The sequence below is a fragment of the Plectropomus leopardus genome, chromosome 5 (assembly GCF_008729295.1).
Source record: "Plectropomus leopardus isolate mb chromosome 5, YSFRI_Pleo_2.0, whole genome shotgun sequence".
In the NCBI taxonomy this organism is placed as follows: domain Eukaryota; kingdom Metazoa; phylum Chordata; class Actinopteri; order Perciformes; family Serranidae; genus Plectropomus; species Plectropomus leopardus.
Genome location: NC_056467.1, coordinates 10,706,635 through 10,732,036, shown reverse-complemented (window position 1 = coordinate 10,732,036; position 25,402 = coordinate 10,706,635). Strand labels below are relative to the sequence as shown.

The following is a 25,402-nucleotide window of genomic DNA, read 5'->3' as shown; positions in this document are numbered from 1 at the left end:
ATGCAGTTTTGGCATGCCAACCAACACTGCTTGTCATACAATAGTGATGAAACACATGGCGTTACTTTACATAAATATTTTATTTACACTTTTGTTTATGTTCCCATTGGCACCTGCTAATCTTTTTATTTATTTATTTTTATTTTATTTCATTTATTTAATTATTTGTATTTTTGTTTTATTTTTTTATTTCATTATTACTACTAGGGTTATTATATTGCCACTTGGTGATCGACATCTAACATATTATTACCATATAAAGGTATTATTTATGATCTTAGCAAACAGTTGCATGTTTGCACATTCAGAGGGTACAGCTGCCAACATTATTATTCATTTGGTGTTACATTAGTGTCCACCAGCCAAATCTTAGTCCAATTTTCACTCTCATTTCAACTCTGTTTGGGTCTCCACCAACTCCTAAAAGAAATACTCTCCATTATGTTCACCAGCTAGTTGTTAAATCTGTCTGTTGTCTGTCTGGGGGTTTATGTCATAAAAAGACACCGTAAGACTAAAGCATTGGAGAACTGCAGAGACAGTGACACTGTAACTACCTGTAGCTTTGTCACTATGAGCAGCCTATTATTATAGTAGTCATTTGAGTCCTTGTTAATAAAAAAAAAGATTGTATTTATGTATAACAGGGGGGCAGTTTTCAAAACAACCCCTCTTAGCACTGCCCATTGACTTATTTTTGTTCATTATTCTTTTATTCAATCACCTAAATTTACGTGGTGGCCCTCTAGTGGCCATAAGGAATAATGGCAATGTTGAGAGAATATAATGAAACAAGATCTCTGCAATCCTTCTGAACTCTGAAAGGACAATAACAAAATTTATTCATAAGTTATTCAGTTCAAAGCAATTTATTGACCTTCCAAAACTTAGCATAAAATGTAGTTATTGATTTAAAAACAAAAACATGTATTATAGTGACTGAAGATAACATTTTCCATATTATTAGGATGTGTATTATGCTGACAGAGTTACACTAGTTTGTATCACACTGACAGACTATTAATATGGTTTAAAGTTCAGTTTACTGTGTAAACGTTTACACAAATATTTTGGTGGACACAACATTAGCTAAATGCCTGTCTATTTATATAAATAAATAAAAAATAAATGGATTTAAAATGGATTTGTAACTAGAAGTGCAGCAGAACGATATATGAGGTAAAATGTTGCCTTTTTTGACAGTCTGAACTTGTTAAAATATGTTTTAGCAGGACTCACATACATAATGTAAGTAAAGCAAGTAAAGTGATCATAAAATTATGATTATATGTGTTGAAAAAATGTCCTGTTCTACTTTTAATTGTCTTTCCTGGTGTATATTGCTTTTTGAAATTACCCTGTCGCACACGTGAGGGTACTTGATTGTACTCGACAAACATCCAGTCAGTGTAAATTTAAACATTTTGTAAATATTTGGACTATTAATTATTCAAAACATGGTGATTTTAAAATATATATGAATAACACGACTTGGAACCCTAATCAGTTGGACCAGTTTCCCAAAGAAGCAGTGGCACATCTGCCATCTACACTATTTAACAATTTCAGTATTGTGGCTTTAGTTCTCAGTATTGTACATTAATCATCAATAGCAGTGGATGCAATCGTAGCATTGACCTCAGTAGCAGCTGTAGCGAGTGAGGCCGAGGTCCCGGTTGAGGTTCCATCACGTGGTTTGGCGCGGGGCCTCATCATCTCCTCTGTGTTGCGTTCAGGTTTGACCAAAAGAACGTAACACTTGGGCAGAAAGACGCAGGTCAGCAGGCCGAAGCTGGAAGCCAGGATGGCAAAAATCTGGACGGCAACCATGAACTTGCCACGTGTGCTGAGATACGCCGGGACGAAGGAGATCCACACGATAAAGAAGACGAGCATGCCAAAGGTCACACTCTTTGCCTCACTGGTAAGAAAAAGGCAAAAGAAATGTTCTTTACACCAAAAAAGCAAGAAAAAGATTGCTGACCCAAATCTCAAAGGCTAGTTGAAAAATGAAATAAGTGGCAATCAATTTAGAAATGTAATATACATCAGTTGATATTTCACAGTGTTTCTGTTCCGTTTGTGCCAGCTGTCTCATTTTACATAATTACTGATGATGTCTGCACAGTTAGAAGATAAAGATGTGCAAAATACAAAATAACCACAAAAAGGGGCAAAACAACCACAAAAAAGACACGAAATCTAGACATGAAATGCATTTCAAAAGGTAACAAGATTTATTTCCACTGTGTCCAATTACCATAGTGGCTGCCATTATAGTAACTGTTCTCCCCAATGTTTCATTGTTATTTAAGTCTTTGTGTGTTTCCTACCTGAAGTGGTCCTCCAGTTTGCGTGCTATGAAGGCAAAGATGAAGGCCAACAGAGCCAGCAGGATGTCATAGGCGAAGATACAACAGATGAAGACCACAGAGCCTTCATCACACTCGAGAATGATCTTTATATTCTGGGCAGAAGTGTTTTCGATAGGGTGTGGAGGGAGGATGATGAGCCACACTGTACATGCTATAGCCTGGGTTGGAAGAGGGTTAGAAATACACCAGGATCAGGTCAATAAAATGTCAGGTAAGATGCTTGACATCCCTCGTTTTTTCCAATATATTTACCTGTATTAATGTTGCGACAGCAGCTATCGCCCTCTGGTGGCCACAGGTGAGACGGTCAACTTCAGGGTTAGCACAGGCACTAGCGTCGTTGTTGTTGTTTGTGTTGGTTACAATGACATCAGGACTGCCGCTGTTGGCTGCTGCTTCAGCTGCTGCCTTTGCAGCTTTTGCAGCTGCTTTTGCTCTGGCACGGGCCGCTTTCAGAGCCTGAGCTCTCAGCATCAACACTGCTGCCTTACCTGAGTAGTTAGTACAAAGATAGCACAGTAAGAGGCTTACCTTACACCACAGAGGACCATGGGTATACTTTTTTGACAGAGTGCCCACCCATGATAGAGGAAAGGCAGAGAGCAAAGCCCAGAGCCAGTGCTACTTGGCTGGTCATGCAGCTCCAATGCTGAGGCTCTCCGAGGAAGACGATGGAGCAGAGGAAGGTCACCACCAACGAGAAGAGCAGCGTGAAACTCAACAGAGCATCATTGGCCTTCACCAGTGGGGTCCTGATGTGCACAACAAACACCACCTGGAAAAAGACGAGGAAACCCACCATTTGACATTTTAGCTGCTCACTTTCTGCAGCAGGGGATCTGTTGGCATCTCAAGGAGGTGTGTTTTCTTCTGACTCTCACCCCAACAGCGATGGTGACTAGAGCTCCGAAGGCCGAGATGACAATGAGAGTGATCCCCAGCGGCTCTCCAAAGGCCAGGAACTCGATGATTTTTGGTACACATGCGTCATGAGCCTCGTTGGACCATTCTTCATAACTGCACAGGATACATGCGCGGGCATCTGTCAGAGAGGGACGGAGGCAGCAGAGTCATGTTTCTCTTTTTCTGTGTTGTCACTGATCAGCAACAACAAAAGTTATATACAGTATCATTTGGTGCAATTTTTGATTTTTGGGGTGAACGGTTCCTTTACAGCTTTGTCTTTATCATGTTTAGTTTGTTATTATTTCAATTTTGCCTGTTATATAATTATTCCAAATAGGATCATAAATCTGCATTTTGGACAGATACCTCATAATGCTTGTTTTATTAAAATAAAATCTAATCATGTTATTGACTGAGGTTTATATTTCAGTATGAGTTCTGACTTTTTAGGAGGATACTGTCACGTCTATAAGGTACAGTGTGAAAGCTGTATACTAACTGGTTGAGTTGCTGATCTCCCCATCAGCACATGGGATACAGTCAAAGCAGCAGACCGGCTCTCCCTGTCGGATTCCCTTCCTGGTGCCAGGCTGGCAGTTTTCACTGCAAACTGACCGAGGAGGCTGCCGCACACACACAAATACACAAAAATGTATACAGACACACACATATGTCGGACATACTTCCACAGACTCAAAAGTACATATTATGACACTAATCATAATCTACATAAACATAAGAGTTAATGGTCAGTGCTCAACATGCTGCTGACCTCCAACACTTCATTGTTCCACACAATGGAGTCATTCATTATGGTCATCCTGTCCTCTGGGGCTGCCGAGCCGTTGTAGTGTCCCACAGTGACGTAGGATATCTCGCCATTACTGCTGACCTGCCAGTTAATGATGTCATAGACGCCCTCTACATCCCCGTCATCAAAGTAGATCTCTTCATTTGTGTGCGGCACTCTAAAGCGCACATTCTTCAGATAGTACATCAGCTGAGGAGGAGAAAGATGGAGCCACATCTGAGTCAAACACATGCGTTTAAAAACAGTTGTACGGTATCTGGTATAATTGCGTATTATTGGTTTGTATGTTATGAAATGTTCCTTGTATAATTTGTATTTCGTTCTGTGGATGTATTAGAAAGGACTACGCGACCATCTTTGTATCCTTCTTGTATAGTTATTGTCAGTGTCTTATGAACCCATGTGGGCTGGGCACAATTAAGTGCATGAAACTTAAATAAAGAAATCAATCAGTCAATCAATCAATTTGTGTACTAACACACACAAACACACAGACACACCTGCCAGGGCTCAAAGTTGGTGATGTCAGCACAGCTGTTCCCGACGAATGGCCCCTGTCCGTCTACACAGTGCTCCAAGTTATGCAAGGCGTTCGCCACAGCATACACGGCTTTGTACACACTGCAGGGAGACCATCATCACCCTCATCATCTCATCATCATCATTATCATCATCATCCTCATCATCATCATTATCATCATCACCCTCATCATCTCATTATCATTATCGTCATCATCCTCATCAACCATGCCAACGTTCACATTTCCATCAGTATTGTTTTACCATTAAAGGATTAGTTCACCCAAATCACAAAAAGGTAACCATATTTCACTTCATTGTTCATATCTTGCAGCATAGATTGTTTTAGTTTTATGTAGTGAGGTTTTCTACTGTTACTCAAACACAAAGGAGGTATGTTTTCTGGTGCAAATGTCCAGTGTGCAGGATTTAGGATAATCAATTGGCAGAAATGGTTTATCATTTTCAAAACTATGTTTTCCTTCGTTTATAATCACCTAAAAACAAGAATGATTGTGTTTTTGCTACCTTCGAATGAGCCTTTAATGTCTACATACTGAGCAGATCCTCTTCCAAGGAGTCCATCACGTTTTACAGGAGCCCAGAATAGACAAACACACTTTCAAGTGTTTCACGTTTTCACATTATTGTGTCAGTCTGCAGGGTTTTCCTTCAGTTCTGCAACCCCACCACCAGATGCCATTAAATCCTCCACAGTAGACCTTTAAAGCAACATGTTGGGTTTTTTGTTTTTTGGTTGTTGTTCTTTTTAGAAATAATGTCTTAATTACTCTGGAATTGCTTTCTAACAAAGAAATTGTCCCAATGAAGACACTGCAGTATGTGTCCTTTCTGAGTATTAACTGTTTTCTGGAGGGATACATTATTCATTGCTTTGTGCTGCACAAATGTGATTCCATTCACCTCCATTGTATTAGAGTTCATAAAACCAAAACTATCTCCATGGCCAGGTATTTCTTTTTGCACAGCAATAAGGGTGAATTGACCTTTTAATGATAGTAGAGTACTACTATGTTATTAGTGCTGAATGGGATAGGTGTTGTAAAGGTATTGCCAGTAACATGAAGGTAAAAAGAATTAAATTGCACTGGTGGAGTTACCAGAATCAGTGATACTTGTAGCAGCGATATGAACAGAGAGAACTGACCTGTATGTGATTCGTAACTGGGAAACATCAGAGTAGGTGTTATTGAGCTGTACCACAGACTCACTGCCTGTACACAGCCCATCAGGAACCCCCCTCGCTGCCCTGGACAGCGTGCCGTTAACCTCCGTGGCCCTCTGTTTGGCCTGCCTCACCGCTTTACCATAGTCCAATGTGCAGTTAAACAACTATAAAATAACAGACAATATAACAAAAAATAAGATCCCAGACTTTCTCTTGATTTGTGAATGACTCTTAAATGTTGCCACTGAATGTTGATAGCTAAATAAACACACCGTCTCCCAGAATTCCTCAGTGAGCGGGTCAGCATAGGGATCCAGTTCCAGTAGGTGACGTTGTAGGCCCGGGATGTTGGCTCTTTTTACCCCAAAGCCCAGAGTACCACCCAGCACTGAGCTCACCTGGGTAAAAACATGCACATTATAACTGCTAGGGAGAAGGGTTCACTAAAAATAACTGAGCAGCAAACATGTAATGTCTTGCATTTTGGTGAATTTTTTTGCACTTATTTGAACCTTTTCTGCATCAATTTATGGGTTAAATTTTGTCAAAATAAAAGTTCTCTGCCACTTTCATGATTTGCACATGTAAATTTGACAGGATGTGTCCCCTGCGTCCCAAACATGCTGGACTGAGTACTCACCCCAGGCTGGTTGATGAGAGCAGAGGTGACCCAGGCTTCGCTGGCGATCCATGTGCGATTGGTCACATTGTGCTGCAGCAGCTCAACGATAAGAGGACTGAGGTCCACATCTGATGAGAAGACCACAATGATCTTGGCTGTTGCCTCAACTACAGTTTGGACAATTCGCTGGATGTCCTCTGGGGAACTCACCTGAAGTTTATGACCAAAAAGAATATTCATTTTTGAACGGTAATAATAAACAAAATCACAGATGGGATAGTGAGATGTTGACTGTAAAGATCTTACCTTGGGCAAGGTCTCAGAGAAGGAGATGCACACACCAGCTTCCTCCACCTGCTCCTTGAAGTCTTTGATGCCATACTTTCCGTAATCATCGTCAGCAGCTATGGTGCCCACCCAAGTCCAGCCGAAGTGTAGCACGAGCTTGGCAATAGCTGTAGACTGGTGCTTGTCGTTGGGAATGGTCCTCAGGAATGTGGGGAACTGGAACTTGCTCTCCAGGGCGGAGCAGGTGGAAGAATAGCTGACCTGGAGGAGACACAGATATCATTAATATGTACTTTTTCTTGTTTATTTCTCTTTATCTTCATATAACTCACCACTGGCCTACCTGTGGGAAGTGATAAAGTCCAAGAATCCTCGCAGTGGCGATGGATAGGTCGGAGCCTCCAGCGCCCACCAGAGCAGCCAAAGGGGCCCCTGACCCGCAGCGGTAGTTGGGTACAGCCTCGTCTTGCCCCGTCAGGTAGGTGAGGGTGCCCTCCACGGCCTTGGAAATGGTGAAGCAAGAGTCATAGATGACGTATCCCAGGTCGGTGTCGGGCAGCAGGTCATTCCTCGCATTAATTTCGTTGATGGCAAACAGCATGGTCTGGGTCCAGCGGAAGGTGCGGAAGTTGAACCTTGAAGTTGATGGGAGAGTGAGGTGATAACAGTACACACAGTACAAAAGCTATGTTGTCTGTGAGTTTTAGATAAGAATTAAATTAAGAAAGGAAAACCCACATTTTGCATTCAACAAATGTGCAAAATTGAAATTCTTGACAACTGGAAGATACACACAGACCATTTCAGTCTTTTGATGTTGTTTCCTAAATTAGCCACAAGAGGACAGTTTGCAGACTTGCTGATCATTGTTGCATATTACACTGTCAAGGCCTGTCTCCCTAATAATATGGGCTACTCAGACTAATTGGCCCCAGAGGTGCTGCCCTGCACTGTCTTGATTTCTATAGTAAAATCATGAGGTTAAGAGTTCTCAGAAGGACACTTTGTGGTAGAAATATATACTCAAAGTAAAATTATTTCTCATTAAAAGGTCAAGATACTGAATCATTTCACATAAAAAGGCCTAGGAGGTTATCTAAGATTAGTGCAATACATTCTCAATTCTTAAACTAAAGCAATAATTATTATTATTAATGTCAAAATTATGAAAAAAGGCATATGAGCAGCTCAACTCACCCCTCACACCCTGAGGACACAGGCACTCTTGAAGTGTTGCCATCACTGGAAGCAATACGCTTGTGAACAGGAAACATCCCCCCAACAACCACCTTCTTCTTTTCAACATCCTTGTAGCCGCTCAGGTTAAACTTGGCCTTCAGCTTGCACGTGGACGCTGCTGAAAGAGATCTGTAAAAGTAGAAGAAGGCGCACAATCCAAGCAAAAAGCGGCTGATTTCCATGCTATGCGGACGCAGAAAGGAGTCAGGAGAGATCTCACTGTGGCAGACAGCAAAGGAAAAAAGCAAAGTGTGACAGGTGTCTTATCTGCTCTCCAGGGAGATGTGCTGCTGGAGGTAACCTGAGAACAAAAGTGGAGAGGAGGAAATTGGATGAGGGAATATTAATCTTTATTTCAAGTGAAACATAGACAAGAAGGACTTTGTAAATTTAAGTAAATACCAATGTATTATGATCTCATTAATGGTGTATAAAATAAGTTTGGTTCAAAAGGTGTTACACTGGTTTTGTCTCCCTTTAAGAGCATAACTGGACCCAAGACTACCACACACACGCATGCACACACACACACATATATCTGTGCGAAATAAACTCAAAGAAACATCCAGTATTTTAATTTGTCTTTGTCTCCCTCTCTTTCCTCTTGTTAATACAAATAGGTGTCATGAAAGTGGCATCAGTCTGCATGCAGGTCAGCTGCTGAGGATAAACTGCCACAGGCCCAAAGTTAATGAGCAGCTGCATGTGGTAACTTGTACAGTCTTCATGCAATTTAACGGCATGGCTACTGTTCCAAAATCATGCCTTGTCCCCTGAGTGTGGGTCTGCGTGTGTGTTGATGGGTGACTGAACTTGTCTGCTCTTGTCTCTCAGTCAGCAGGGAGAAACACACACCTGAACCCCCGGCACGCAGAGGGACCTCTGCTGTCTAACAAGGGCCGAATGCACGCTGTCTGAACTTCTTTGAATATGGCTGTTTACAGTGTCACTGTTTTTATTATACTGACAGGACATTATCACATAGAAAGCAGGAATCCAAGAAAGGAAGAGGATCGTCTGATGTAGTTGCAGATAATAAGTGACCTTCAGAGTATGTGCCTCAGTGCATGATCTTGTGATCTATCTCACACACGAGAGACATCTGATTGATACTGATGAGTTCTGCAAGAAATCAATTATGTTCAGTAATTCACAAAAGACCTGCTGCATGCAGACATTTATAAAGAGGCACATGATTAAATGGTAAAAGGGTTCTGTATATTCTACTTTTACTTTTTACTTTACTTATTGAAGCCATTGAATTAAAAAAAATATTAAAAATATTAAATTGTAAAGTTCTCCCTCTCTTGCTTCCAGAGCTAAAGGAAACTGTAATCTGGCTTATATTTGTAGCTGGTAAAAGAGATGCACAAGGCTGCATTTGAAGCAAGTGAAATAATTCCAGTGCACTTTTTTTTTAAATTGGAAAGAAGAAAATGGTTTCAACAAGTCAGACAAGACAAAACAATAATAAAAGTGGATATTCGAAGCACAGAGCAGAGTTTTAAATAAATTGCATGTACTTTCACCTCTACTTGGATGTCCACAGCCCTATACAACTATACACACTAAAAAATATTAAATGAAAAGTAACAAAATGAAATCAAATATCTAGAGCATCATGACAAAACTGCAGGGTGTCTTCAGGTCTCAGACACTTTAGTTTGATGCTTTTCATGAAATAAAAAATCTAAGACAGATTTCTGGACAATCATCTTTTTCTTATTCAAGCATTGCAGGTAAAAATGAAGGTTATTGTGGTCCCATGCAGAGGTTTCATGGTGGAATATGATTATTAGAGTGAGCTATAGTCATCTACATTTCAGGAACAGGTAAGCCCAAGTATAAAGTAAAAACACAGTATAAGGTTCAGCAGTAGAATTAAAGATTAGAAAAATACATTTTTAAACGGAAAAATCATTTGTATATAAGGAAATTAGAAGATGGATACATTAATTTAGATAAAATGTTTGTGGCAATTAAGACCAAAATTGATTTAAGATATTTTAAGGACCTGCAGACACCCTGAAAATGACTAATAAAATATATGAACTGTAGCACCACCATGCAGGATCTCTATAATGTCCCTTTTAACTTTTCCTCAGAATAAATCAAGTTTTCTACAATTCTCTAATTTAAAACCCTTTAGCTTAAAAATTACTTCCTCAGAATCAATCAATAACTATAACTTCTTACCTGAAAAATACTTTTGTTTTCTTTATCTAATGTATTCAGCAAGTTTATTTTCAGCCAAAAAGTGCTCCAAATAATCTTCGAATTAACCCCAACTAATATCAAAATCACTATAATTACTACAAATGATGATATCTAATCTTAAATGATATGGTAAAGTGCAAAGCAGTGGAAAAGCTGCTCATTATAGAAGTGAGAAGTTTCAACATGGAGATCTTTATTAAAGCTCAGTTTTCCATTGTACAAATGTCATCATAGTTGAAACTGCATGCAGTGGCTTGTTTGAGGCACGTTACTAAGGAGAATGAGCGCTGAACAAAAATTTTAAAAACAAAACAAACAACAAAAGAACATCAGACAATAAATTGCATAACTTAATCTTATCGATATTGCAATTAAATCCAACTACAAAATTATGTGTCCAATATTATCAAGCTGTTGTTTTCTATGGAGACAAATGTAACAGAAAATACACACGAATAGAAGGCCGAAGAGAGGGAGAAACACTAAGAGCAGTTAAGACAAGATAGGAAAACCTTTCATTTTGCATTAGGAGTATTTTTGCCACTAAAGGTTAAGGAGAAAACAGAAGATGAGAGGCACAAAGACAAATTCTGGAGGCATGAGAATCACCACATCCGAGTGAAATGTCTCTATCTGGGTACGATACACTTTAAATCTCAGTTAAACCTGAGCACTGTATTCACTGAGGTCTAAATGACAAGACTAGAGATTATGATGTGCTGAATGTTTTGAGAACAGAAAAATGACGCGGTTAATGCCTTTCTGTGACAGTGAATGTTACAGTTATGTTAGAAATGGCAACAGACAGTATTATTAACCTGACCTTTGACACTACAGAGCAACACACTTTAAAAGGTGAAGTTCCCACTGGATTCTGTTAAACTGATAAAGCTCCAAGGCTTTATGGGTGGAAAAAAGACATAATGTGCAAAAATGTGCCCCTGCACGACAAAAGAGCAGCCAAATAATGATGAAATGACAACAGCAATTTACACAATGTGGTTATAAACTCTACTGTACTTATAATTCTGTTATTAGTTAGTCCTCTTGCCATGTTTATTCTTCATAGAAAGCATACATATTGCAGCATGAGGAGAAACGGTGTTATATCCTCCTTTCTCAAAACATTAGACTCCAGGTCGGGTGACGCGAAAGAAATAAACAAAAACAATAGAACAGGCACATATAAAGTTATCCATCATATTGGCCTCCTGCACACCTGCACACTAGTCATCATACTGAAGCTAAACTTGGCTCGACTGCTTCACACGGTGTGGCGCAGCAACTAGTCAAGAGCTCTCGTCAACAAATGTAGCTTGGAGAAGATCGTCCGAGGAGCCCACAATGTTATATATCACCACAGCATATTCTACTTTTGGCAAAACAAAAAAGCTTAAAAGTTATTGATTGGTCACATAGGTTGTTCAGTTTTACCTTAAAGACAGACAACCTTTCTTCATAGCACAGTATACAGGCAGAAAGTGAAAATGAACTGATAGAGAGGATAGTCTTAGGTTGAGAACATTCTGACCTACAACAGTGAAACAAAAACATCCGACAAAAAAGGCAGAAAACAATTGCTGAAACTCCTTCTTTTGTTCTTTCTTTTCATGACACTAAGTGTTTGCTTGTTTTCATGTTTAGCTCATCCCGCAATGCAACCTGAGGCACAACATCAAAGTCCGCTTTTCGGAACTTTCACAGCTTCTCGCCGCTCGCCGTTAATGGTTGACCTTACAAAAAAGGAAGCAGCAATTCACCTTTTCATCATAGAGAGGAAATACATTGATGTACATGAATCAAAAATGACAATATATTATCAATAACCAACATTAATCAATCCCTATCGCCAAAAATATTAAGACCAGAGAGGAGTGGTGGGGAGAGCAGAGTGGTAGCGCCTTTGCATGTGCGCCCGTCACAGTACGGTCTGCCTTCCGTGGGAATGTTGAAGAGAAGGGTGGAGATACGGGAGGAAGGGGGTGAGGAAAAATAGGGAGGAAGGACAGAAAGGGGGAGGAGTTCACCAGCCCTCTCTGATATCTGTTGAGTGTGTTTGTGCATTGTGTGTGAGTGTGTGTCCGACCGGTACAACGTTACGTTGTGTTTTATTCCCACTCTGTGGTGCCGGGTGGTTTGGAGGTCAGATCGTACATGACTCTGGAGATGCCAGGGATCTTCTTAATCTCATTTACCATCTTCAGCACCACCTGAGGAAAAACAAATAAGATGCATTACTCTTCAAACATTTAACAAATCGAGAGAAAGTCTAGTGCACTTAGACCAGCTCTGTGAGGTTTAATCATGGTATACCTCCTCTGGGATATGGTTGCCCGGCATGGCGGGGATGCCGGTCATGAAATCGCTGGTGATGAAGGTGCGGACCACTACAGATCGCCGGCAGGATGGCTGCTTTTGCAATGGGTCACGGTCAAAGTGCAGGGGCGTCAGGATGACCGGCATCTGGCTGATCTTCCCGGAATAGCCTGAAAGAGAAGCCAAGGAGCGAGAAAAGTCTGTATTAGTGCTACAACAAAAACTTGTAAAAGTAAACGCAGCTTTGCTGTCTTAGACACTAAAATCTGAATGCATAATACTGGGCTTATTGCCAATATCCGATATGCCAATATGTAACAACTAATTTGGCCGGTAACAGATATCAATATCGAAAAAATAGGACTTTGGTGACAAAAATAAAGAACCTTTGAATGTCTTGATCAAGCAAAAAGGCTTACATCAAACTTTATGGACCATTTATGTGACATTAAACATGGACAAAATGATCCAAATGATCTTCAAATCAATCCTGTTAATCACATCTTAAACTAGTACGATGAAATACTACATGAAACCACAGCTACTGCCACGAAAGTACAGATATATCACAAAAGAAAATTCTTCTCACTACAGAGCAAATATTTGGTTTGCCTCTGGGGAAATGTTAAATTCCCCTTGTGGATGCAAGTATGCAGACGGGTACACTATTCTGGTTATGTACGTGGGCAGAAAGTCCTGTGGTTGTATACTTTTTTGCATTTAATTAAGTTGCTTACATATTCTTACCAAATATAAATCCTCCAAAATAATCTGTAACACTTCAATGCATAGGGCTAAACGAAAATATCTAAAATCCCTTTGACGTACGGATGGACACACACACACACACGCACACGCACACACTTACCAGACTCTCTAAGGATAGAGTGAGCTACAAAGTCAGCCTGTCTGAGCGTGCTCAGAACGCCTGTGGTCAGGAAGGTGGGGGTGATGTCTGCTGGCGGCTCTTTCACGTGGGATCCAAACACATACACAACTCTGGAAAAAATGAGACACATGAATGAATGTGTGTGTGTGAGTGTTTTCTACTGTTCATTGATGGCACTGAGTGTCTAATGAGACATATCACTAAGGATAATGTAAAGAGTAAAGCTGTGCATTACCTGTTGATGCTATGGCACATGCGAGGGATGAGTCTGGCCAGGAACATGAGAGATTCCCAGTGTGGAGACTCTTTACTTGTGACGCCGCATACGTAACTGTAGGACCGGCAATCACCCTGAGACACAATATTTTTTTCATTTTTTAATAAAGAAAATCAAACAACAGAATGTAAATCCTCAACAAATCTTGGATTAGTGTACGCACGTGTCATTTCCCCCAATTCTTTTTTTTTTCTGTTATGTAAACTGTGAAATTTCTATAATTAGAATATAGTCTGTTTTCACTTCCAACAAATTCCACAGGCAGTAAACACTGCCTGTGTTTGTCCACGGTCTCCTGTCTGCCTCACAATTTGAGGTTTCGGTTAAATTTAGAATTCTGGCCTGAAACAGGAAGTAATAGGACACACCCACACACACCCACCCACCCACACACACATGCACACACACACAGTCACTGGCTGACTGCAATGTTTAGATGAGGAACAGACAGTCATGACTTAACTGTTGGACAGTGTTGGTTTTTTTGCTGTTAAACCATTTCTACAGAGCAGATTCATAGTACACATCAGGGACTAACATTAGACGTTTAAGAAGAAACTAAAACATGCCACAATAGTTACAACAGATCACTTGCTTGGCTAGGCAGGGAGAGTCAACAAGTATGAAACTTTTGTGTGGGTGGGTGTGTCTCGTGGTTTACCACTAAATTATAGTTGTAATGCAATGAGACAAACAGCAAAAGTGAGGCAAACTCTTTCAAGCCTCCTCTGCCTCTGGACATTCATCTGCAGTCCTAAAGACATTTGAGTCCTCCTCAAACGTGAAAATCTAATTTTCAGACAAAAAAGCTATGTTTGATAAAACCTGCAAAAAAAGACATCTGATACTTTTACTTGGGCCATTAAGAAAGCCTGTAGAGAGACTACTTAAAGCTATTTTGACTGCAGGTTCAAACATTCAGCCTCCACACACGTGTAGACCTTGAACGCTAAAACTGACAGTAAAGCTCATCTAACAAGATTTTGCCGGGGAGTGAACAGACAACACAAAAAGACAAAATGACTGATTGGGTTTGATGAATTCATTGACCATCTGGCTCACCTGGACCCCGACAGTTTTGATGGGCAGCAGGAAGGCATTGAGTGAATGAAGGCTGGTGATCTGCATGAGCTTCTCTTCCTCCTCGTCTGATATGCACGACTTGACTCTCTGCAGCAAAGCATGGGGCTGAAACAGCAGGGGGACAGAAAGTTTTATAGCGGCATGTAAAACTGGAATTGAAAGGACAAAAACTCAGAAACAGAGTCTGTGTTGTGACTACGTTTTTATAATTCTGAGAACACTTCTCGTTCATCTGCTGTTACACTTCACTGCCACACATTTCTCTTGAATCTCATCAAATGTAAGAAAAATATGAAGCCTCAAAAACTTACAGGACTTTTGATTTTGTCCATCATATTTGTCAGTGGAGCCACAAAAACTCTGACAACCAATGTCTGAGTAGAAATTATGTAGATCAACTCTGAACTTCAGCAGTCATTTTTCTAATGAACAGCTGTTCTGCATGTTTACGGCACATGAGTCCCCATATATCCTGTCAGATAACCAGCAGCAAACAGACCAAATGTAGCACAACGTCTGTAAATGGGCTCTGTTTTTTAAGGGTGACTGGCCTTTACTTCAGCAGCAGAGTGAAAAACAAGGCACCAAAAACATCTTTAAATCACCAGAATTATTTGGCTTTCAGTGCAATGTGACCAACCAGCCAGCAGAGGTTGCACATGATGAACTCCATAATTAACCAGTCAGGACAAACAGCCACAAACATCTTCACATTTGTTATGTGAGCCTCCACTGCACTGTCTGCTTGGCTACAAACAGCCACTGCTCATAGCTAGTGTCTGTATTGCTAGATTTTGTTACAATTTAACCCAGTTGCCAAAAACTAGAGGGAAAATGCTGATAGCTCATTTCACAGGAATAAATCAAATAAGTCAACACACCACTTGTGCTCCTACAGCATTTTAATGACCAAATATTTTGCCAGTAGGTTGTGATGCTTTGAGTTGGTGTACTTTTTATGCTTCTAAAAGATACAGAAACTCAACATAATTGGTAAGATGTTCACTGAAAATACTGGAAGTGCAAATTCCCTCTGTCCTCAATCTCTCTATGATTGGTTTGGATCTGTGTGCTACCTCTTAATATTTGATGCCAGATAATTCACAGTGACAGCACTTACTAAGCGGGGTGTTTTCAGTGAGCAGTGATTAAATTAGTACTCAAAAATGTGCACGCTTCACTGAAAACACTGACATACTAAGTGGTGTGTCAGTTTAAACTGCTCAAAGTCTGTTTGTGGGGTTATCATCCAAACTTCGCAGAAAAAGAGGCCTATTCATGGTAATTAATGTTTTGTCATTAGCTGCAAATACGTTTAGATCCAGTTTCAGTGACAAGTTGTTTTATGATACTTCCCCAAACACAGGGCATCAGACAACTCGCCATTAGATTTTCTTTATGCATCTGTTTTGTTCTGACCTTTTTGACGCTTGCAGAGAAGTCTGTGATGATTTTGAGGATGTTGTTTGTTTCAGCAAAGTCTTTACAGATGTAGGGCTCCTCTGCACAAATCACTCTGATGGACAAACCAGGACCTGAAAGCACAGAACAGAGAAGAGATGTTCTTTTTAGTAAAGACAGGTCTGATGTGTGCACGTTTTAAGTTTCTTTAATTGATTGAATAAGAAAATAGGTGCACAAGTGACAGAGATAGATCCAGACAGAAGACAACAGTAGAAAGAGATCATCGGTGAGCATTACATTAATGATATTATTATGCAGTTTTGCAAAGTTTTGTCAGAGCAGTCGCACCATATGCAGGTGCTTATGTACTTGCCAGGGAAAGGGTGTCGGGAGACAATCTCCTCTGGCAGGCCCAGCTCTCTCCCCAGCGCTCTGACCTCATCTTTATGGAAATCTTTCAGTGGTTCGATTACTTTTCCCTGGGAGATCACACAGGAGAGGAATCAGCAACGAAACAATGAGGGAGCAAGGACAATACTCAGGTGTTGCATAGTTGTGCGTTTATATATAAGAGTGGAGCAAAACAACATAATAACAATCAATAACAATAATAAGTGAGCAGCAAACAGCTAATGAGAAAGAGAGTGAATGCTCTTCACAGACGTTTCAGTGCTGTAGTCTAATACTGAAACACTGTTGAGAAGCCTTTTTAGGGGATTAAGGATTATGTGGAAAATACTTTGTTTTTTTTAAACTTATTCAATATCAAGACTAAACATTGATCACATACAATAGAACTGCAGAGCTCATTCAACCTTTTTAGAAGTAAATCAAAGTTCTTTGGAGGGAAAATACATTATTTCAAAAGGATAGTGCCAAAGAAGAGAGAAAAGGGAGATGTGTTCTTCTATTCAGTCAAGTACAGAATTACAGGTGCCCATCTCCGCACAAAAATGTCCTTTTTCAATTGTAACTGTGCAGTCATTTTTTCCATGATGTATACCTGTCTCAGGCTCTCAATCTATTGTTCCACAGTGGGTAGTTGATTCTACAACCAGGAAACAGTCATCATTTTTCTCGCTACTAAAAATAATATTCTTAAAATATACAGATTATCACCATATAGTATACCCCTCAGTATACATCCCAACATATAATATAGTGGATTCAGAGGCAAATCAAGCCTCTAGCTCCCATTTCTCTTTGATATAAGAGATATCTCCTGATTCATCTAATTGCAACACTTAATATATATTGGCTACATGTTTTTTTTCCCAACAAATTGTTTTCTACTGATTAATCAAATACTATTCCATGTTTGTTGGAGGTCTTCTAATTGCTTCCCACTCAGTGTGCGTCATAACATAATGTCTTATCTGAAAATATCTAAAAAGATCCTTCGAGGGCAACCCAAAACATTGTTGTAAATGTGCAAAGATTTCATTTGATAACCTCCTGTTAACTGGTTTATGATAATCAGGCCCGAGTCAGCCCACCTCTCAAAGCCTCCATCCTGCAAAGATGGATAGAAATACAAATTATCTGTTATTGGCATGGCCCTCGATATAGATTTTGGTTCTCCCCCATTTTTCCTTACATTGTCCCATATATTTTAATTGTTTTGTATCCAGCTGTTACTGATCTGAAATTTTTTCCAGTGTGCTTTACCCGAGAAAATTATTGATCAAAGAGGAGTATCTCCTATTGAATTTTGTTCTATCTTTACCCATCCTGTATCCAGATAATTTTTTATCCAGTGCACCAGTATTCGTAGCTGGGCTGCCCAATAGTAGTTTTTAAGATTTGGCAGGCCGAGTCCAACCCTTGTGTTTTGGTAAGAGAGGTGTTTTGAGCCTAATTATGGGTCCCTTTTTGTGCCAAATATATTCTGTTAAGTTTATCTAACCTCTTAAAAGTAGTGGCAGGTACAGGTATGGGCAGGGATTGGAAGAGAAAAAGAAATCTAGGTAAGATTCATTCGAATTGATTTTATTCTTCGGAAAATACATTTTAATTAAAAAAGAAATGTTAGGTGTTCCGTTTTCTCTTATGGTATAATTGCGTGCATTCACAACTCTGGTGGGTACAGCTGATCTCTGTATTCACTTTACTCAATATATCTGTCAGGGAAGTTAATTATGTTAATATCTGTATGAGTATGTGCATGTGTGCAGTACCTCATCTCTGAGTTTGCGGATAAGTTCGGTGTCGTTGTGGTGTGTTTTGATGACCTCTGCTTTGCCACTGGCAAGATGAGAGGCGCTCTCAATGAGATCAGGCCGCAAGGTACCCTGGGCCAGGAAAACCTCTTCTGGCTTTAGATTCATCTCCCCTATCACTTCATTTGCTACCTGAGAAGCAACGAAATGCAAAAAGTCAGATACAACACGGAATTAGTGCATTCAAGAAAAAATGGCAAAACTGGCAGATGTGAACAAATTTGTAGTAAAGTCTTCAGCTGAACTGACAAAGTGAAAGCAACCTGGCAGGATAAAAAGTGAAAATGACAAAAAAACTTTGTAGAAGAGCATGTTTCATAAAATAATTGAATAAAAATCAGTACTCACTTTGACAAATGTATCTCCAATGATTTTCCTTTTCTCTTCTGGGTTGGTCGTCATATTCAAAGTCTTGCTGATGCGTTTTCGTGGCGTCCTGTCCTCCTCAGAGATGGGGAGGGTTGTTGTTCCATTGTAGAAGGTGTGAGCTGCGTTTACCACTGAATGGAGGAACAGAGGAGAGAAAAAGAAAAACAGAAGACACAATTGGGTCACAAGCGACACAAAAATGTTCTCCAAGATCATGTCAAAGACAAAATGAATACAATTACAATGTATCAGTATCCGGTTATATCCAGAGTTGCAACTGTTTGCTGTTCATTACTGATTAATCATATGGTCTACAAAATGTTAAAAAAAAAATACTGACTCATCATTGGTGACTTATAAGGTCTTATTATATTATCTCTGCTTCATTTCGACCATTGGTGCTTTACCTTTGAGTTTGATTCCCAGCTTGGTGAGGGCCTCCTCCACACTCTGACTCTCTCTCTTCCTCATGAAGCCGTTGTCGATGTGAACTGCTATCACCTGGTCCTGGTTAAGAGCTTTGTTGAGGAGAGCTGTGCAAACTGTTGAGTCTACCCCACCACTCAGCAGCACCTGAAGAAATCATTGAAAATAGTCACTGTGCAGCCAGAGAGAGTTAAGTAATGGCATCCAAACCTACATTTGTGTCTTATTTCTAATTATGATGGTCTCCAAATGTATTTCATGAGAGTTTTGTCTGTTATGAACTCAATCAAAAATGAAGAGATAACTACAGCCTTGACACTTCTTTATGTATAATCAGCCAACTACTAACTCTTGGGATTCACACACCCAAAATTGCCACACTCTGCTATGACAGAGTACAGCAACAAATAGTGAGACATGCACAAAAAAGAAACAGAGGCTACATGTACATATTTTAATATAAATCCTGTGCTTTTAGCCCATTTCTCACATCCATTTATCGCCTTCACACTCTCCTGAGATGGAGCCCAGTTTGAAGCCGCTCAGGGAGTCGACTCCCTCTTTTCAGATAAAACAGGGTTTAATTTGAGAGTTTAATTGGTTCTACTTTACTTCCCACCACTGCTGCTGTCACCACTCTCTGAGCGGCTACCACACTTCACACTCTGCATCCCAGCTTTAGATGTTTAGTCAAATTATCTCCCATTGTGTGTTAAAATATGCTGAGAAAATATTTTCTTACTTTTTTCTATTATTTTTGTAAAGCCACCTCTCTGCTTAAATAACACACACACACACACACACAATCATAAAACTGCAATTTCACTCACCAGCACTTTAGACTTGTCCACTTTTTCTCTGATGTCATTGATGCAGACCTGTTGGCGGTTCTGTACGGTAAAGTTATTTGTGCATCCTGCAATCTCGAAGAGAAAGTTTCGCAGCATCTCAGTGCCTCTCTCCGTCAAGTCGACTTCAGGGTGAAACTGTGTCCCATACAGCTTCTTCTGTTCATTAGCAATTCCTGGTGGAAAAAACAGAGGCGGCAAAGGACTATAAACATTTATCCACTCTGAATATCGTGTTGAAGTAAAACTAGTATAATTAAACAAAATCAGGATTTTAGACGGTATCCAGAATGGACTCAGAATACAGATTGAACATTCCTCTAACGGACTGCCGGATGTAAATACGTATACACAGTCTGAGGCTCTTTAACACAAACAAATATAGCTTTTCATTTGGGACTTGCATGAGAGTCCATGACCACAATCTTATTTTGGATTTTGTTCATTGGGGTCACAGGCAATCTTTTGTGCTGCTCACCGGCAATGATGTTCCCTGATTGGGCCACCACTTTAAAGCCATCAGCTACTTTATCCACACTGTCTCCGTGGGTCAGCAGGACCAGTTCCTCCTTCTGAAGGCCTCTGTTAAGATAAATGCACATACTAACGTCAGGGAAAGATGTGTGGTGTTCAGTAACATTGCATATAATAGTTATATGTGTACAGGCCCCAGGTGCATATGAGTTAAGTGCTGAGGGGCAGACAGTAATAAAAGACTGCAGCCATCTATTTTAGACTCTGCAGTATTTGTGTAACAACCAGGGGGAAATATGTGACTGCTGGAATGCTTCTGCAGTTTATCTAGTAAATACGGCACTGAGACAAACTCCTTGAGCAGCAGTTGTGTTTTACACAGTCCACAAAATTTTGTCCTAAGTTATGGCACTGTAAGTCTACTGACTGATCTAAACATGATTTCTTGACTATTTATTTGTAGATTTGAGTGACAGGATGATTACATTGGCTTCCTTCAATAGGTTAAATTCATGTCAGATGTTCTCATCCACACTCCCACTGCAGCTGCATGAAGGGCTGATACTTGCCAGTAAAAAAGAAAAAAAATCTGCTCTGTCGCCCAAACCCAGTTTCTCGGTAGAGTGATACTGTCTTCCATGTGCTCATTTTCTCTCCACAGTGTGTATAAGACCATATTGTTTCTGCACCAAGTTCATTTGTAAGTTCTGTTCTCATCCATAAACTCTGAATTTGTTTCTCCTCAGTCTGTCATTTTGTATTGCCAAATAACAGATTATAAAGTTAAAAGTTCTCCAAGACGCTAATTTGAACCAGTGTTTATATTGATAAATATTTAAAACACACAGGAGATTTTCTTGTGATCCAGTTGAGCAACCATATTACCTGAAGAGAGAACAAGTGTTGTCCAGTCCAATACTGAACACTCCATCTTCCCTCACACTCTTCTTGTGTACTGTGCCGCCAAAAACTTTATTCATCATCTGTAACACACACACACGTAGCAGAGTTAACACTTGGCCACAAAAATTACATGTTAGTGTGATTCCAAAGACGTTACAACTGCCAGCTGTCTAAAGAACGGATGGCTGCTGGTTTTAATTTACAGGCTAGCTGAGAATATTGAGCGAGTTATGCTCTCATCTCCCTCAGCTAGTGTCAAAATGCCCTTGAAGAAGGTGGTGAAGTCCCAGCTGGCCCGGGAGAGCTGTACAGCAGCCTGGAGTAGGGTGATTGTAGAGTGTAGCTAACTCATAGTGAGTGTGTGCAAAACAAATGCTTCCTGCAACAAAGGTTTTCACTAAAAAATCCCCCCATTAGAAAAATGTACAGTGTTAATGCATGCATGAGCATAAATACCTGCATCCCATAGCAAATCCCAAGGACGGGCTTTCCTATGGTGAATATGGCAGGGTCGAACCATGGGGCATCTTCTGCATACACAGAGGCTGGACCTCCTGAAATGATGATTGCCCTAAGAGGGGGAAGAGAGAGAATAAGCAAGACACAATGTATTGAAACACTTATTTTGACAGAATAATGTACTAACAATGCTACAATGCAAAAACCAATCTTCTCTGGTTCATGTGCTGCTCATGCTCACCTGTAGCCCTGTTCTCTGATAGCGAACGCCGGGGTCTCTAAAGGGAGGATCTCAGAGCGTACACACATCTCTCGCACCCGTCTGTCAATCACCTTGCCATACTGAGCCCCAGCATCCAGGATCGCCACCGCCCCCTCACATGACCCATTCTGCTCTGCCCTGCTGATCTCCAGCTGTGGACACACGCATTCAGAAAAACACTCATTGTCTTTTAACTAGCACAAACAAAATGTCTTTATGCTGTCTTTAGCGTCAACAGTTTAGTGGTGCTTTGTGTGAGAGGTGATGTTAGGTAAGTAACCCGCTCCTGCTTGACTTAACTGCTCCACTTCCAACCTCCCCGTGGAAAATTTGACTCAATAAAGCCTAACATAATTATGGACATGTGAGCTTCAATACAGACAGTCACTCTCGTGAAACGTGCTGCAACTATTCAGCCCATCAGTAGAATCACATGAAACTCACAAGTTAGTCGAAGGCTAGTTATTAGTGAGGACCCTTATATCACTTTTCAAGATTGCTCAAACTTTAGCAGGTATACAGTTCGTCTTCAGCATATTGGCACGGCTTTGTATGTCTGAATTTTATCATAAACATATGCAAAGATCAAAGTGTGGGGAATCAAATTTCAGAATGAGATTTAGAGAGAAGTCAGATCACTGATAGTTAATAGATATCAGTGGTGTAATGCAACAAAGTAATAATACTTCATTACAGTACTTAAATATTTTTGGGGAATAACTATACTTTAGTTTTCATATTTATGTCAGCTTCCACTTTTACTCCAACACATTTCCCACAAAGTCTCAATTACTTAAAACAAAATAGAGAAGGAAGGAAGGAAGGCACAAACAGACAAATAAAGGAATAGGGGATAAGAAAAAAAATGGATTTTGTTCTTTAAATCCTTGAAGTTTTCAAAACAACCTTGTTTCCTTCAAGTGTAATGATTTGTATATTTTTAAGGTATTGTACACATCACAAAGAAAAAAAAGACTTCATAATGGTCAACATTCTGAGCGCTTGCTTTTCCATTACCGGCATTTAATATTTAAACTTAAGCAGGCTACATTTAATATGATATAATCAGTGTTGGATAAAGTACCTAAAAGCTGTATTTGAGTTAAAGTACAGATACAGATTTTACTAGAAAATGACTTTGGTAGAAGTCACCTACTAGAATATTGCTTGAGTAAAAGTATCTGATATTTATATTTATATTTTTATTTGATGATATTCAATTCACTTTAATATTTAAAGTAACAGCACAAGGAAATGTTAGTAATAAAAAAACAAGCAGACAACATTTTGATCATTATGATGTTTACCTCTTCATAACATATACCACCATAAAAATGGAGCCCATAATAGAAGGAAAACAAGGTCTCTTTAGATTTTGCTCTTTAAATCCTCAGAGTTGTAGTTTTTCCTTCATTGCCCTTCACTCGAATATCTGTCCCTTGCTTCCTTTCTCCCTTCCTTCCCTATTATGTAGTAAGTAACTACAATAATGTGGGCAAATGTATTGAGTAAAAGTACACATTTCATGAGGAAATGTAGTGGAATAAAAGCAAAAGTTGATAGAAATTTAAAAACTTACGTACAGACGTTCACAAAAATATACTAAAATACAGTAATTAAATATTGCACTTCAATATGTCTTTTAATACTAAGGTACAGTAAAAATCAGATACTGTAGAAGTAACATTGTTATAGATCACATTAACCTCTATCAAAGCCATTTTCTGTTAAGATGATTGTTGTTTTACTCAAGTGTGGCTTTCAGGTACTTCGTGCACGACTTATTAATATCCACAAATAACAAAAAGTGGGTAGATGAGGACTTCAAGAGGGGAAACATGATCCCACGTGGTTAGTGGAAACACTTCCGCCTTAGATGTTTCTAAAAACAACTTGCAATAAGCATGCTAACGTTACCCTTCACCTCAGACATGTTATCAGAAGTTACAGCTAGCCCGTTATCGGTAAAACGAAGCGTCGGTATAAACAGCAGCTCTGGCAGTAATATTACGATCAAAATGCCCTACAGTTTTTACAGCAAACTTTTCAAAATCAGCGGGTAACACAGCAGCACAGGCTCCAGTTGTCAGACCGGTAACCACAAGTTGGCTCACACTAGCTTAGTGACGACGTTAGCAAACCTGTCAGTTAACGTACGTTAGCTTGAAGTGTGTGACAGCAGAAATAAATTTGTTTGCCACAGGCTCAATGTCACTTCCCAAAATGAACGCCAAAGTGGTCACAATACAGGACTTTCGGTTAGCAGTACTCCCATTACAAATTCAGACTGCTTGGCTAAAGCTAGCTAACAAACTGCCTATGTAGCATGCTAGCTCGCAGATAGTATAAACAGTAGTAATCACCATTAGCCTGTTAGCAGCACGTCCTACGAGCAGCTGGCTAAGTTAGCGGAGCTATGCTAAAACCCACGCGGTGCTTGGAGGCAACGGGTTTTGGGAGGGCTCCACCATGAGAAGAAGGTCCAGTGTTGAAATATGTGGAAGATTTATGCCAAAACATCACTGAGATAATCCTGAACGGCTAGCAGCTATGAGCAACATGTTAATGTAACACTGCAACAGGCACACAACAGCATCGCTCCTCAGCGGAACTGATGGTAACGTTACATGCTCTCTAACTTTCCCCCCCAAGGTACACACAGGCCGTAATTAACCGGGGGGGGCTACACCAGCAACCAGGGTCCTAACACGAAGTAAACCGGGCCACCCAGTACTGGAGCAGCGGGTGCTCCCCGCTCCACTGACCTTGCTGTCTCCGTTGCATAAAGCCATGGAGGACTGCCGTGTTGAGGAATGAGCTCTCCCCTTCGCCTCCTCGGTGTCCCAGGTCTCACAGAGAGAGAGAGATAGAGAGGGGGAGGAGAGGGAGAAAGAGCGACAGAGAGAGCTGCTGGTTAACTCCCGGCTCAGCACACCGGCTACTGTCTCAGAAGCAGACTGGGTTTGATGGGTTGAGGATGGGCTGACACTCTCTCCTCCTCCGGCTGAGAATAACTTTCTCAGTGGGAACAGACTAAATAAACGTGTCTTTGTATCATGGGGTGGAGCACAAAGTTAAACCCACAAAATGAGAACAGCCCCACGAGGGCTGGGCTTAGACAGCATAGTAGAATTTGACTGATGGTGTTAAAATATGGACAGCTACTGGGTGCTTCGGTTATTTTATTTATTTTTTATTTTTTAATGTTTAAAATATGAGATGGAGTTTAATAGTGAGGTAGGTCAGTGTTTCTCACAGAGGTGCCCTGATGGATGTCCCAGGATAACTGCCAATCCCTAATAGTTAG

The 25,402-nt window shown here is 40.2% G+C and overlaps 2 protein-coding genes across 2 annotated transcripts; both read right to left on the bottom strand.

Annotated features, from left to right (window-relative positions):
* Positions 1 to 945: 945 nt before the first annotated feature.
* Positions 946 to 8,131, bottom strand: LOC121943407 (vomeronasal type-2 receptor 1). Its single transcript, XM_042486930.1, has 14 exons — positions 7,908 to 8,131; positions 7,054 to 7,345; positions 6,729 to 6,971; positions 6,441 to 6,632; positions 6,073 to 6,198; positions 5,780 to 5,964; positions 4,593 to 4,713; positions 4,054 to 4,281; positions 3,781 to 3,904; positions 3,257 to 3,417; positions 2,955 to 3,150; positions 2,628 to 2,866; positions 2,334 to 2,533; positions 946 to 1,921 (listed from the first exon to the last, which is right to left on the bottom strand). The coding sequence occupies exons 1-14, from the start codon at positions 8,129 to 8,131 to the stop codon at positions 1,600 to 1,602; spliced, it is 2,853 nt and encodes a 950-aa protein (XP_042342864.1). The 3' UTR covers positions 946 to 1,599.
* Positions 8,132 to 10,338: 2,207 nt separating this feature from the next.
* Positions 10,339 to 25,099, bottom strand: gmps (guanine monophosphate synthase). The gene is made up of 16 exons (XM_042486216.1): positions 24,861 to 25,099; positions 22,075 to 22,247; positions 21,831 to 21,945; positions 21,357 to 21,454; positions 20,476 to 20,579; positions 19,980 to 20,173; positions 19,131 to 19,296; positions 18,703 to 18,854; positions 18,313 to 18,486; positions 16,509 to 16,614; positions 16,151 to 16,266; positions 14,711 to 14,836; positions 13,607 to 13,722; positions 13,351 to 13,481; positions 12,480 to 12,652; positions 10,339 to 12,376 (listed from the first exon to the last, which is right to left on the bottom strand). Exons 1-16 carry the CDS (start codon positions 24,885 to 24,887, stop codon positions 12,275 to 12,277), a joined length of 2,073 nt encoding a protein of 690 aa, XP_042342150.1. The 5' UTR covers positions 24,888 to 25,099; the 3' UTR covers positions 10,339 to 12,274.
* Between the last annotated feature and the right edge of the window lie 303 nt (positions 25,100 to 25,402).